Source organism: Melanostigma gelatinosum (genome assembly GCF_949748355.1).
Source record: "Melanostigma gelatinosum genome assembly, chromosome: 11".
Lineage (NCBI taxonomy): Eukaryota > Metazoa > Chordata > Actinopteri > Perciformes > Zoarcidae > Melanostigma > Melanostigma gelatinosum.
Window position 1 is genome coordinate 2,808,053 of NC_136644.1, and position 14,900 is coordinate 2,822,952.

The window sequence follows — 14,900 nt, forward strand, 5'->3', positions numbered from 1 at the left end:
CAAAAACACCGCCACCCCCTGGACTGCAGGAGAAATGTAGACCAGACACTTGAGGACAGGCCTGTATAGTTTGTTAAAAAAACATTTACAGTTCTTAATTGCCTACTGGCATTAAGCCATTTATTATTTTGACACACTTTTACAATGAATCATATTATTTTAACAACTGAGAATTACAGACATCATACATCATCTGAGTCAGTGCATTGTGTTTTTTTAAATAATAGTAACACATATGTATCCCCGTCACGAAAATTGGTAGCAAAGTCAACATGATTAACTAAAATAAGCTTTTTGTCCCTGGACAACCATGAGGTCGAACTGAATATGCTTTTTGTCATTGTAGTTGCATTTGCGTGTATAATTATTAAACTGCACAGCCGACGAGTGTAACCAGTAGAAGTGTTACAGCAGCTAATCATATGACGTTCTCAGCTTCAATTGCTGGGTAGCTAAAGTTAAACGGGCTGAGCCAATTGGTAAGTGTTAGTGCAGTGATTTCATTCGGCTGTCACGTTTACAGAAAGCTACCACGTCCCAACATTTCAGTTCTTCAGAGAAAAAAGCTCAATGGCATTTATTTAACAAAAGCACCATCATGCATGCATTTATTTGCACATTCCGTAATAAATACTGACATCAAATATGTTCATTGGCATTAAATCTCATTTCTTATTGTTTCATGATATAGATATAAAACATGAGCATTTTGCATAAGAGGTAACTATGAATCCTCTGCGCTTCTTGATATGGCTTTGGTAGTTCCACTCCTGTGAAAAAAATACAGTAATTTGGTGTGCTCTACTCAGTAGTAATCCTCACAGGAAAGAGAAGTGTCTCCTCCTTTTTTCACCATCCCGTGTTTCAGTCGTCATTGGACGTAAGTTCAGACATTGTTGTTGTTTTAAAATTATTGCTGTCTTGTAGTATTTGTAAAATGTATTGAAGACACTATCATTCAAAGTCAGAAGTAACTCCACCGATGTGCAGCGACTTCAGGTTCCCCTCGCGCACAGAACAGGAAGTTGAATCAGTCCTCCTATCAATCCTGTATCTTCTCTATATACCACCTAGGAGAAAAAAATAATGCTGTAGGAATGTAACATGGCCTCCTTTACCTGTTCGTTCTCAGGCAAGATCATGCAAGTCTTCATCTGGTCCAAGTCAATGCAGTAGCAGGAAGCTGGTGGATTAGCTTTCACACATCTGCATGCACTGCAATTCAACATATCACACAAGTAACTCATCACAGCAGCTGCCGGTTCAGGTGAGGTCCTCCAAATGTGAAGCTTTAACAACAGGTTGTTTTGGTGGATTTTCCGTCCCATCATCCTGAACACTCACGACCTGTGATCACAGGACCATGTATGTATCCACAGTGAAGGCCCATGTCTTCATGCACTGCCAACAGATCTGTACGTGCTTGTAGTTGAAAGCCACCCCAAACCATCAAACCTGATTCTACGCCTTCTCTTTCCCACCCCTCCTACCCTCAATGTCCACTCCCAGGACTATCCTTGTGTATTCATAGACGACGTAGGACACGCTGACAGCGGGGACCACTTTCAGCAGGTTGGGGGAAATTCCGCGATAAAGTCCGGCCACACCCTCCTTTGTCACGATGCTGTAAAGCGAGGCCAACATGGAGGGTTTGGGGGCTCCCTTCACTGAAGCTGCGGGGAGAGAAACAGATGAGCAACATTCTGGTCTCTCACTACATGCGACTCTGATGAACTGTGGCATCGGGTGCTGATGCACAGAAGTCATGTTTTCCCTTGATTCTAACTGTAAGTTTGTATAAATAAGTTAAGAGTATCATGGTGGTTTTGCTTCTTTTTAGCTCATCAACCGCAAATGTGGTGAACAATCTGGCATTTCATGTGTTATGAAAGACAGAATAGATCTGGAATTACACTGCCAACCATTTCCTAAAGCAGATCAGGCAAAGACCTTGGAAACAGTAGCTGGACAAGAAAATCTTAACTCAAGGTCCACTTACTTTTAACCACATCTCTCAAACTCTAAATACACTGCATATCAGCAAGCGAGTAGATTTTCATACCATGCTGAAATGAATACAAGCCAATGGCTCACAAGGGGGTATAAAGTCAATCGAGTAGCTTGAGGTATTCTTTGGAAGTAGTCAGCAGAACGGTTCGGTACACGCGCTCTTTATTCATGAAGCTAAATCAGTGGTAGGGTCCTTCATTTACACTCTTACAGTGTTTGGATGACAAATTAAAGGAAACATGTAGAAATTGGCCTCGTCAATGGTCTTTGCAGTTATCAGATCTAGACCCAGCTGCACATCTATGGAAAATGTTGGGCTGATAGGAGTCGGTGATGCTTGATATCGGTGACTGTAGAGAACTCAGGCCTTTCGATAAGTTTAAAGTGTGGACAGTGTGTGGGATGAAGGAATTTCTTTTGGAATTTATTCCTCCAGCAGTGTTCAAGGGCCTTTGAGAATCTATAATAAGGACGTGTGGCCCAACACTTAACGAACAGACTTTACATTGTTTTTTTTCCTGTAATTTGCCACCTATCTGTATTAGATTGACTGTAGTTATCCTGACCTTGTGCCTGCATTCGAGTGCGGATCAGTGCCAGCGGGTAACTCGCCAGCTGTCCACAGGTGCTGGAAACAGCACCACAGCCGACCAGCACCATGACCCCTGGGTCAGCTAAACCTCTGTTCCTGTTCAGCCAGGCAAACTTCAGAGTCTGTGGAATAGAGGGAGTGAGAGGAAGGAAAACACGAAGGAGATGCACTGTGACAGCAGTGGGCGTTTATGTCTCTCTGACCTCGTAGACGGCCAGGTCGATGCCGGCGTAAGGGACAATACTGAGCAGGTTGGGTACATAGCCTTTGTAGAAGGCTGCGACACCTTCTCTCTGTAGGATCTGTTTGGCGCAGTCTGCTATTCCTGAGTACTGGCCTGTTTTTCTAAGTGTTAGACGCGTCTTCAGCACCTGTGTGGAGAAGAGAGGAGATGGAAAGGAAACAAGAAGCAGGAACAGAAAGAGAAAAGATGGCATTCATTTCACTCGTCGTGCGTTTCCGTGACACTTTATGAATGCTATCTTTTATGTGCCTATTAACCTGATCTTACCTCCATTGGGTAGATGGCTGTCTGAGCTGTAGCTCCAGCCAAAGAGCCGGCAACAAACCTCTCATGAACCCTCAGATTTCTTGTCTCATTTTTGCTACGCATCACATTCTTGATCTGAACGTTACAGAGCAAAGGAGAGAATAAAGTAAACAGAATTTGAGAGAGTTGGAATCATGAACAAGTATTAATAATCCACCTTTTCATACGCTGTGAACTTGATAGCAGTTTCCGGGGCAATTTTGAGCACATTGATTCCATTTCCCCTCCACAACGACCGCAGTCCTCCTTCTTTCAGCATGTACTGAAAACCGTTCAGCACAGTCCCTTTAAAATCAACGAAACCATGGACCTGGAGGAGCAGAGTCAGAGAGGTTCATCTCAAAGCTCCGTGCTGCAGATCCAAAATGAACAGAACACTTTCACACACGAATGATTGAAGAGATGAGATCATCCTGACTGACCTGTCGGAAGACTTTGAGGCGGTCTAAGGGGGCGGTCCCAGTCCGAGATACAGATCCAGCGAAGGCTCCAGCAATCAGCTGCCGCCACACATAGCCAGACTTCTTCTCCTCCTCAGAAAAATCATCTGGGACTGTCAGCTGCTCGCCTATATCCAACATCTACTGAACCCGTGGTGTAGCGAATGAGGACCGGACATTACGATAAGAAAGGGGAGAAAGCGAGAGAGAAAGAGTTGGAACAAAAAGACACCACGTGTGACAACTCAAACTCTTTGTTCAGTTCAGTGTTCCACTATAGACGACAGGAAGTACTGCAAATAATGTGCGTTTGTTTCGCAAGCCTGGCTTCACAGACGCTTGAAGCAATCGATGCTTTAACCCAACCACGTCGTCATTTAGAGGAACTCCATGCTGCTCTTCTTCAGGTGTGTGTGTGTGTGTGTGTGTGTGTCCTCACCATTGAACGCTTCCAGTAGCGCGCTACGTCCTCCATGTTAGTGAGAGGCCTAAACAGGAAGAAGTCTCGCCACTCATTCCAGTCAATGGTCATGGTGCCGTCTTTGTCCATTCTGAGTGACCAACACATAAACAAGTCATGAAACTCATAAACAGTCGAACCCTTATGGTGCCCACTGAGTTACAGCGGGTGAGATCGATGATTTAGAAAGAGCAGTGAGGAATCCTGTGAGACGCTTCTTGGCTGACCAAAATCTAACCTGAATCTACCAAACTAATGCTGCTTTCAAGACACTGAAGTAGGAAATGCAACACAAAGTAAATGAACAAATATTGAGCTCTAAAAATGCAGTTCAACAGGTGCAGGAAAGTTGTGAAAACCCTGATCATAACTTTGGGAAAAACAAAACAACAGCAATAGAAAATAAGTAGCATGTAGTTGAGCGGACTGGGTAATTGTGCCATTACTTCAACGGGAGGAGGGATGGACTGAAGACGTGCATGAGGACGGTGGGAAGGATCATTCATCGAGCAAAGTGTCTTTTGCATTGAGAAAGAGTGAAACATTGATGGATCATTCGGGATGCAAAGCTTCGATGTACGAGGCTTAAAAAAGAGCATTTAGCATGACTGTTCACATAAAGAGGTTTCTGGACTACTATGCAAGCCAGTTAAGCTGAAAGCACTCCATTATATTACAGACCTATATTATCATTGAAGGCAGGAGCAAGGTAAGAAACTTCTCGCCTCAATGTTTCAGCCCGGGTGTAAATATCGGCGGTATGTGCATGAATTTACAGTGTTGGGAGTTGTTGACATCAAGGCCAGGTTTGTGGATGTTCTTTAGACCCTAATGTGATGTATAGTCAGGTATCAACTTCTGTTAGCAGACCTTTGCAGAATCCTGGTGGCATCCTGGAGGCTAATCTCCACACCGATGGTGCGTAGAGAGTGCTGGATCTCTGCTGCATCTATCTGACCTGCAAACACCCACCAGTCACACGCAGTAAGAGAGAGAGAGAGAAGTCAGAGCATGGAAAAGACAGTGAAGTCATAGTGTCATCAATTATTATTTCAGCTGTGAACTGTTGGCTGCTACAGACCGTCGTTGTTCTTGTCCAGGCGTCTAAACATGAGTTTGAGCTCTTTTTCATGGGTGCGAAGGTACTGGGTGAACTCTTTAAAGTCCAGGACTCCATCCTGGTTGGTGTCTCCGGCCTCCACCATCTGAAAACACAGACAAGCCAGGTCAATAAAAAAAGAAATGTCTGAGCATTTGGCAGGTTGTAAAGACAAGTGAAAAATGCTTTAAAAGAAACCCGGATATGGCGGCATTTCACTGGTCAGAGACGTTATTGTCCCTTCTGTCTTACAGGGACAAACATTCAGTTTGAATCTATCCACACCAGGATCATCATATCATGTTGTTGGATTATTGTAAACGCAATCTATGATTCACTCTGTACAACACCACAAGTTTGTCTCGTTTATCAGCGCAAATACAACAGAGGTGACGCCGACTGCTGCAAAATACCACAAGATCAAGATTGCACTCCATGTTTGTAGTCTTTAAATACTCCGCAATACTCCCACATCAGTCGAGGAACGACCGATTCAAAACAGTGTGAAATATTCAACACTTTGTGTTATTTTAATTAATTTGTCTGTTGAACTACACAACACATTCAAATGGTCCAAAAACATGCAATAGTATTGACTCTCATTGACCGTGCAGCTCTGTTTTTGCAGAATATATTTGTTAATTGTTATTTAAATGGAGTGTATCGTCATTAAAAATATTTATATGATTCAGTTCTATTCGTGAAATCTTATTATGAAGTATTGAAAACGTGCGCCCAGCTAAATATTCTGTAATGTAATCTCTGACAGTCGAAATCCATGGTTTCCTAAACTTATTGGTTCATGACCCACTAATGGTTAAAACAAGAGACGTGCAAAATATGTGAAAAGAGATCAAGTGTAGGACCAAGAGAAAGGTTACCGTTCTCATCTTACAAAGTCCTGTTCCTTGTACTAAAATAGACAGCTGCCCTTTACATGCACAAGCATGTACGCGCGCACACACACACACACACACACAAAAGGGAGGGGAGTCCAACAAGCCACAATGTGGCTGTGTGAAGATGTTTATGTCCCCACAACATGAGTAATATATTCACTTTCACGAAAAAACAACACAAACAGAAGATAGAGATAGAGTGATAAAGTGACAGTGAGCCTTCTTGACCACCCACACACTTTTTGTCAAAACAAAGAGTCGAAGACAGGCTGACGGGAGAGCGACGGACTGTGTGTATTCACAATAAAGTTCTGCTGTTGCACAAACAGAAACGGCAAATCAGGAGGATCAAGAAGGTTCTACGTACAGAACTAGAAATGTGCACTCAGTCTGTCTGCAACGTCCGCTGCTGTATAGTAAGTACATACACACTCACTCACATATGCCAAACACACAACCGATGTGGAGAGGAGTCATCGGGTCCTCTGATTCATATCAGAGATCCCTCGAAACAACCCCCCCCCCTCTCTCTCTCTCACATACACAACACACACAGAGAGAGACACACATATGTCCAACAGGTTGAACCATGTCATTGGTTTCCACAATGGCTCTGTCATCACCGGTATTTGTTTCATGTGATATACTGTAATATCCACACCTCACATACATGCCTCTGCCGGGTATCCCGGTAAACAAACAGGTGTGTGTGTGTGATACAGGTGTTCTGCTGTCTTACCTTCTCCAGGGAGCCTCTGGAAAGCCCTCTGCCTGCCAGCCCTGTCCGCAGTTCGACGATGTCGATGTGTCCATCTTTGTTGAGGTCCAGCTGATCAAACAGCTCAGCCCAGCGCCGCTCCCTCTCCTGATCCGGACCTGGAGCTGTGCTGTCCTGGCAGTGCGCCGAAGGGAACCAGGTCCATTGGGGTCTCATAACTGGTGCCAGTCAGAGTAAACTGATGGGATACAGGGGCATCAATTCAATCACCACAGGCTGACACAGAGCAGTCCTTACATCTGCCAGAGTCTTAATCCCACATACTTACTTATTACAGCAAATTAATTCAAAGACTTTTCAAAAAGAAGTATGGTGTGATCAGTCTAATGGAAACACGTGAATACATTTACATTGTTAGAGTAGTGGTTCCCAACCTGGGGGTCGGGGGAAACCCGATTCTGAGGGGTCAATAGATTTAATATTTCCAGACTCACACTGTTTTAGTAAAATGGATTAAAATGGATGAAGCAGAACCAGGGTTATGTGTTGTTGTTTTTTTTACACCTTCTTCCCTGACAAAATCGTGTGCCTACATTACCCACAATGCAACTCGACCGACAACGGTTCAGTTGGAGATTGGGGTGAGTTATGCTACTGTTGGCTAAAGTAGCCTAAAGCCTAAAAGGTCCAAGAGTAGAAGAGTAGAGGATAATTACCGGACAAGATTCTAATGACAATTACATTTTTCTCCAAATGAAAAGTTATTTTGTGAAATGATAATTTCACATTTTTGGGACAACAATCATGCAATATTCAGATAAAACGAAGACTAAAGTTCCCTGGTTGAACAGACCACAGCTAGTAGACTTATGCAGCCGGCGCGATAAAGGGTCACAAGCACACATAGCTTTAATTTAGTTGGGTTAGGGTTTAAGGGTATATTAGGGTATATTTAAGAGGTCGTTTGCATCGCAGGTCTGGTTTGTATGGTAACATAATTAATGTCTCGGTGTCTATCCACACCCACATTTAAGACATGAAGCTATTGCGCAGCTAACGTTCATTAGGAGGAGTGGAGCAATAACTGATCTTTGGTGAAATATCAAATATAATCTATCGTTCGCGCGGATTAACGCACATTGATCCCCATACAGTAGACACGAGCTATTTATTTGGTCTACTCACAAAACCTAGGATACCATTTTGTGACTCACTGTCTGTTTATCTCCAAGACGCGGCCCATGGTAGGACGCAAGGGTCCGGAGTCAGGACCCAAAAGGAACCAGCGCGTCCGGAGCTCAGTTGACTGGGCCTGACTCCGTCCTGGAACTGGATTTGGCACCGAGCGAGCAAGCAGGTCCCTCTGGATTTGGCGGGTCCCGGGTGGTGGGGGGGCTCTGTGTACACCACCACTGGTCGCTCCGTCTGGTAGATCGCGCAGCGACTCTTGTTGGAGCAGGAAGCGAGAGAAACAGCCGCCTCCTCCCCGCTGGTGAAGCCTGCTGAGCTCACGGCCGAGTGTCAGATGTGTGCGCGTGGAGGGTGAACCCAGTGCAGGCTGGGACACAGTGGGAGGACACTACGCGTGCACAGTCAATGGTGGGCCGCTGCTCGTGTCTTATCAAATACTTCTTCCACCACTTTCAAGAGCAACATGCTACTGAGAGGCTTTTACCTTTTTTTCAAAATTGCTGAAAAATAAAAGAATCAATAATGAGCGAGGAGGGGATTTGGAGGGGCACCCCTTAAAATGTACTATACAACTACAACACACACACAATTTGACATTGTGCCTTGAAGTGACATTTTTATGATACATCATTTGCGGTGATATACAATAATGAACTGCTGAGAGTCACATCAGCGAATTACAAAATTAAGAAAAGTTACAAAAGTCAGAAGATGGAAATAAGAAGAAAGATATAGTGGTATTATTGTTATTGCAAAGGAGCTGAATTCAATCACCTTGTTGGGTGTTTTGTCTTATTTTGCCCACATCCTAATCCTCCAACATTTAACACTCACTTCACCATCCTGCAGACCTCCGACGTTCCACAGATGAGTGATGTTGCCAGGCCACCTGCTCCCCTCTCATCACTTTATTCTCCTGTGATGAACACTCTGAAACTCAGTTTGCTTTTGTTTTCGGGCTGACCTTTAAGACAATTACTGAGGCCTGACCACACACACCTGCTTTAATTTCCCCATTATATGTGCTGACTTGCTTTCTATCTCGTGTTGAAAGGCCTGCATGGTCAGTAAGCATGTACACCACCTCTCTCATTCTCATCCATTCAGCTCTACACCTGCTGGTCTCAGGGGAGCGGATTGACACATCCGATAGCAAACAGGTCGGCTATATATAAGAGCAGCACACTGTGCTTTGGGAGGCTGACTCATAAACTCTGAATAAAGTGTCTCCTGTGATCAAACCCTACTCAGGCTGTTCATTTCAGTTTTGCAGGTTTTGTCAAACTACACACCGCAATGTGTAAAGGGCTCTCCTCCCTGCCCTCGTCATGCCTGGAGAAGTAAGAACGCGACCGGTTCATCGTGTTTTCGATGTGAATACGTGATTCCCTGATTGCAGAGTTCGTGTTATGAAGCGGTATATGTGTGTTTCAGGGCAAAAGAGATGCGGGTGAAGATAAGCCATCTGGCTGAAACGCACCACAAGCAAAGGTCAACCTACTGAAACTCTCGTTTCAAATACCTCTTGGATCCACTCATCTGGCAGTTGTCACAGCGAAGCTGAATTTTGACCATTTCTGTCTCTCTTCTCAGGGTTCAGGATGGAAAAGCTCTCCAGGACCTGGAAACTCTGCTGAACAGCAAAAGTAAGAACGTTATTTCCACTGTTGCTTTTAACACCGCATCCAATGTGGCTTCATTGTTTCAAGAACACACAACAGGTTTGTTTTACAGAAGACATTTTGACATGTCGCAGAAGTTTAAATGATAAAGTGAATAAAGCGAGCTGGCTCACCGTCACAGCTCAGAGCCATCGTTAAGCTCACTCGTAGCACCTGTGCTTCTCTGACAAGTCAAAATGTCTGCTGTGAAAAAAGGCCCAATGCTTGTTTTCTCAATGTCTTCCACGATGCTAAAGAGGAACACTGTGTTAAGCTTGCACAGCAGGTCGTTTCATACTTACATCTCGCACTACTTCTGTCTGTACACGTCTCTGTTCATACGACACGAATCCTCAGGAACGTCACGTCGTCCTCCACAAGGTGCAATCCTTTAACGCAATAACTGACTGGGTATTACTGCAGGCGGCTATATATATATTCAATGGAAACATGTGATACTAATGCCGATACTTGATTTCTCTAAAACAAATTTGAACTGACCAAAACTATGATTCACTATAAAACAAACGAATTGCCCATATTAAAGCAACACTATGTGACGTTTAAAGGAAGAAACAGCATATTATTGTTCTTGCAAATAAAAGCTGATTTCATATACAATAAAAACAGACATGTGTTGCTCAATTCAATATGCTGATGCAGGGTTTGTTGCTCAGCTGTAGGTGGTGTGGTATGACCAGTAGCTTCAGTGGCTGATGTTAGCAAACTCAACTTAAACACTGTCGTGTAACTGATGTTACCGAGTCAGATCTCTGACTTCTCTACACATTTTTTGCATTAACCATTAATTCCATTTAATGTCACGTGGGTGCCGATCGGCTGGTGATGCTCAAGTTAGTCCCACTTATATCAACTAATATTAAAAACATTCCAATAAATCCACTCTTGTAAACGCTCCATGCTTTTCCTCCTTCTCACGTTGACTTGTCTCAGCACGTTTCCCTCCCTCTGGCTTGTTCTGCTCCCAGGCGGTCGGCAGGCGTTTCGTGAGTTCCTGCGTTCAGAGTTCAGTGAGGAGAACCTCGAGTTCTGGCTGGCCTGTGAGGACTACAGGGTTACTTCTTTAAACCTACAGAAGACCAAGTCCAGCAGCATCTACAACCAGTTTATCAACCTTGACGCGCCACAGGAGGTCGGTGTAGAGGAGCGTGATGTGATGTGTGCAATCGGGATAAAGAGACGACGAGAATTAAAAGAGCTTCTTCTGATAATCCCTTTTCCACTCAGGTCAACTTGGACGCTGAGACCCGGGAGGCTCTGTTGAGTGTGACGGCCTCTCCGTGTGCCGACACGTTCAACAATGCTCAGCAGAGAATCTACAGTTTGATGGCCAAAGACTCCTTCCCGAGGTTCCTGCGCTCCCCTCAGTGCATGGAGGCCATCAAAGCTCTCTAAGCACACACTGTTCATCACCACAGACCGGCTGTAGAAATAGCTGCTGATGAATCTGTACTGCTTGTTATGATAGTATTTTAGTTTAGCAACTAGCTTGTTTTGTGATTGTTTTCCATGTGGCAGTGCCGTCCTTATGCATGCTGCTGTTTAAAAGCCTCACGTATAAAACTCAATTATGAAGCTCACATATTGATGGAACTGCATTGTACGACATCCACAAAGGATTTAAATAAACGCCTCATAAAAGACAACTCCTCATGTGTTACTGAATTGTAATGAGCGTCGTATGTTTTCTGGGGTCTGGCATTAGAAAGGTTACCAGACCGCTGGAGGCCGCTCCTCATCTCTGGTTGACGGTCGAGGCCACACACTGCTACTAACGCAGCGCCTGAATCTCTGACCAAACCTTTGCTGGTCTAGTTGCATTGTGGGGAATGTAAGTGACTAGTTCTGTGGATATGAATCAACTCTCAAAATAATGTCAGAGTCCGACAGATTATTCACTCGTTTGTGCCTTTTGGTCACCGATATTCAGCAAAGAAGCTGCATGTAGGAGCCCGGGCCTCTCAGTGGCTCCAGAGTCAGATAAAACATGTGGAGAAGCCACTTGTGATTGTCAACATAATCCATGTGCAATAGCTCTCTGAGCCTTAATTTAGGTGAAGTCTATTAATCTAAAACAATAAGTATTGAAATATTTACAGAAATGATCAGTGATGGTTATAATTTTTCATATTTTAATATATATATATATATATATATATCTCTCTCTCTCTCTCAAAGGATTCTCGACAGTGACAGGTTTAAGATTCATAGTTGTTTACTCAGATCATGGTTTCTGATGTTGGTTTCAGTCAAGATTTTTACAACAAAAAACAAGCAAACAACTCTGTGAGAGTCAATGAAGCTGTATCGTGATACACATGATCGAGTGACACATGCCATTTCCAGAATGTTAATCTATGACCTCTAGATTCTATACATTTCTTTGTGAACTGAAAAGCAAATAATTAGCATTTGTGCAAAACGTGTTGTGACTATTTCAGCTTGAAGAGCAGCCAAAACATTCAAGGATGCTGGCATGTATCCTAAATATGAATCAGAGGAACAATCGTAGATCACTGATCCCGTGACGGGTGTAGCCCGCTCAACCTCAGGTCTGTGTATCGAGCCCTATTTGGAGCTGGTTCCTGGACGGGCTTCTCCTGGGTTGCCTTTACGTTCGGCTCCTTTGACCACACTCAGTGGCTTGTGGAGGCATAAGCTCGCCTTGTGGGTCACGTCCTTCTCAATCTTGTTCCTGATGGCAATCTCTAGACCCTTCAGGGAGCAGCAGAGGAGGTCATGTTTAATTATAGTAATCGGTCAGGCTCACTGACATATTTACCGTTAGCTTCTCATAACAGATCGAAGGAGATGGACCGACAGAAATTGACCCTTATATGTAAATGTGTCCTCACCATCCTCAGCTTCTGTTGCTCAACGACTTGAGCCTTCTTAGGTGCAATGATTCTCCCTTCACAAAAGGAAAACAACAATATCATTGTCAAAAATCCAAATGCCATCGCCTGCAGTTTAACAAATTAAATAAAAACACACATTCACCGTCTTAAAACAGTGACTCTCACTGCAATAGCCCTGCAAGAAGCCCGCTGTGGTCAATCTGGAGGTTTTTGTTTAGATTGTGGTGTTGTTTGATTTTATGGCGTTGTTGTGTCACTAACATCGTATCTACCTTGACTGACATTTACAGGGTGGACATAATACAATTAACTCTCTTCAGTGGAAACTGTTAAATGGTATTCAACAGTACAACTAACGTAAAACGTGAAGGTTACCTGCGTCACCGCTCTTATGCCTTATTTTAGGGTTTTCGTTAAATCAGTCGCTGAGCTTCATAGTGAAGGCAGTATTTTTAATGGAGGACGAGAACAGTTTTTTAAGCCATGGCCAAATATATTTTTTCAGCTGGATATTTAAAATATTCAAACACGAGCGGCTTTAGTAACGTGTTTAGCTGTTTTCATGCTGGTCACGTGTTGATGCTGTTTTGACAAAAATAGTTTTCGCGCCCTTTTGAGCGACATATTTAATCAACAGGAGAGATGTTTAGTTCGTACCTCCTTTCCTCGGTCCTTTCAGCTTGTTTTGATGGGGTTTTTTAGTGACTCCTGGCCGCTGAGTTTTAAACTTCTTGGTACCTTGAGCCATCTTTGCTAGTAACCGGAAATACTCGAAGCTGTTCTTCTTCGTTGTTTCGAATAGTAGTCGTCGTCAGTCTGTGTTGCCTTGCCGCCACCTACAGGAGTCTCAGCGTAGGTTCATATAACCGTGTGTTTGAGACAGACAGAAACAACTCGTTCATTTCACCTGGTTTTATTCTTTTTACTTTATTGATGTGAGAGAGACATCTCTTAATTCATGACTGCACTTTACAGTATTATATTCATGTACATATATATTTAAAAAAAAAAATCAGTTTTGAACCATTTTCACATTACAAAATTAAACCAGATAAAGTGATCATCAAGAACAACAATGACACACTTGCACTTAAAGAGGCCATCTGAACAACACTCCTTCCATGGTAACTGCAGACCATACTAATCAGTGAGAATAATACACATACACCTGCTTTGATGAATTAAATCAAAGTGGAAAATACGTGGCAAGCAATGCTGAATTTTGGCACCTTTGTTCGGGGAGGGCTGGGTGTGTTGAGGGGAGGTTGGTGGAACATCTTTTTAAAACAGAGTATGACTGTATATTGCTGCCGCTTTAAAAGCACGGTATAAAAAAATAGCATAATGCAGAAACAATTCAGCTGCAACCCAACACACTGGCCTAAATCTAGGATACTTTGGCAAACTAAAAGCACCGCCACAAATGATTTGTCACTTTGGGTTCAAGATACAAACATCAGTGAGATGTGGAGACATTTCGTCCAGATTTTTTTTTTTCTTCTACAATCTTTGCTGCAGCCTGGCACGTTAAGTGCATGTGTTCATGCATTTCAGTGTTTGAGTCCGTGTAGCAAGACGGAGAGGTAGTGTGTATGGTTGAGGAGGCCTCCCCAGTGTGGTGTATGAATGGCCTAGTTACTAGGAATCACAATGTCATGAAATAAAATAAAAAAAACACAGCCAAACAGTTATAATCATGATGTACAGACAAACAAAAATCTCATACCTCTTAAAGATTTAGAAAGAAATACCTGGCGGGTCTGACGGCCACAAAGTTGCTACATACGTCTGGAACATTGTGTAAATTTGCCCCCAAACAAGTGAATGTCTTAAACTGTACAAAAGAAAGAATAGTCGAACGCACAAGTGTCTTTTATGCTCGTGTGTGACCGAAGAGCATCTTTGTGAGTTGAGGTTTGATGGGTGGCCGGAGGACAAACTAAGAGGGGGAAGATAGAAAGCGAAGGAAGAAATGAGCTTATATTACAGCAAGATATGGACAGTGAAACTATGGATACAGCAACTACCGTAGTATTGACATTAAGCTTTTTTTTCTTTAGGGTATTTTCTCTGGAACTCTCAGTGGTCTTGTAGAGGAGGTGAAGCTGTGTATTTGTCACCTGTTTAAATGAATTAAGTAAATGACAATGTCCACCAGGGCAGTGTGTGAGGTCAGAAGGGCTGTCGAGAAGGCAGACTCATGTTCCCGGATCTCTGCCCAAGCTCTCCTCCACATATCTGTGGGCTCGACGAGATGGCGATCTGGCTACATGATATAAACCAGGGTGCCGGACGGACAGAGGCACCTGTGAGGCCCTAGTCTGGCCCTGTGACAGTCAGTGCAGCGAGTAGGTGTGTCCCATACAGACTGACATATTTAACACTTTTCTAAGGAGCCTCT

General features: G+C 43.5%; 3 protein-coding genes across 5 annotated transcripts; 1 reads left to right on the forward strand and 2 right to left on the reverse strand.

Annotated features, from left to right (window-relative positions):
* Positions 1-106: 106 nt before the first annotated feature.
* Positions 107-8,123, reverse strand: slc25a23a (solute carrier family 25 member 23a). 2 transcript variants are annotated; one of them, XM_079278750.1, is made up of 12 exons: positions 7,983-8,123; positions 6,790-7,006; positions 5,134-5,257; positions 4,923-5,010; positions 4,032-4,143; positions 3,575-3,733; positions 3,310-3,462; positions 3,114-3,227; positions 2,806-2,973; positions 2,577-2,724; positions 1,491-1,673; positions 107-1,070 (listed from the first exon to the last, which is right to left on the reverse strand). In XM_079278750.1, exons 2-12 carry the CDS (start codon positions 6,982-6,984, stop codon positions 1,060-1,062), a joined length of 1,455 nt encoding a protein of 484 aa, XP_079134876.1. In that variant the 5' UTR covers positions 6,985-7,006; positions 7,983-8,123; the 3' UTR covers positions 107-1,059. The 2 variants fall into 2 exon arrangements, with proteins under 2 accessions (XP_079134876.1, XP_079134875.1); XM_079278749.1 differs by having other exon boundaries at positions 107-1,673.
* Positions 8,124-8,240: 117 nt separating this feature from the next.
* LOC306784677 (regulator of G-protein signaling 5) lies at positions 8,241-11,268 on the forward strand. 2 transcript variants are annotated; one of them, XM_079278751.1, is made up of 7 exons: positions 8,241-8,367; positions 9,067-9,119; positions 9,225-9,299; positions 9,394-9,450; positions 9,553-9,605; positions 10,610-10,773; positions 10,869-11,268. In XM_079278751.1, the coding sequence occupies exons 1-7, from the start codon at positions 8,365-8,367 to the stop codon at positions 11,034-11,036; spliced, it is 573 nt and encodes a 190-aa protein (XP_079134877.1). In that variant the 5' UTR covers positions 8,241-8,364; the 3' UTR covers positions 11,037-11,268. The 2 variants fall into 2 exon arrangements, with proteins under 2 accessions (XP_079134877.1, XP_079134878.1); XM_079278752.1 differs by lacking the exon at positions 9,067-9,119.
* A 576-nt stretch (positions 11,269-11,844) lies between these two features.
* Positions 11,845-13,281, reverse strand: cUnh19orf53 (chromosome Un C19orf53 homolog). The gene is made up of 3 exons (XM_079278209.1): positions 13,157-13,281; positions 12,497-12,552; positions 11,845-12,356 (listed from the first exon to the last, which is right to left on the reverse strand). The coding sequence occupies exons 1-3, from the start codon at positions 13,245-13,247 to the stop codon at positions 12,210-12,212; spliced, it is 294 nt and encodes a 97-aa protein (XP_079134335.1). The 5' UTR covers positions 13,248-13,281; the 3' UTR covers positions 11,845-12,209.
* Between the last annotated feature and the right edge of the window lie 1,619 nt (positions 13,282-14,900).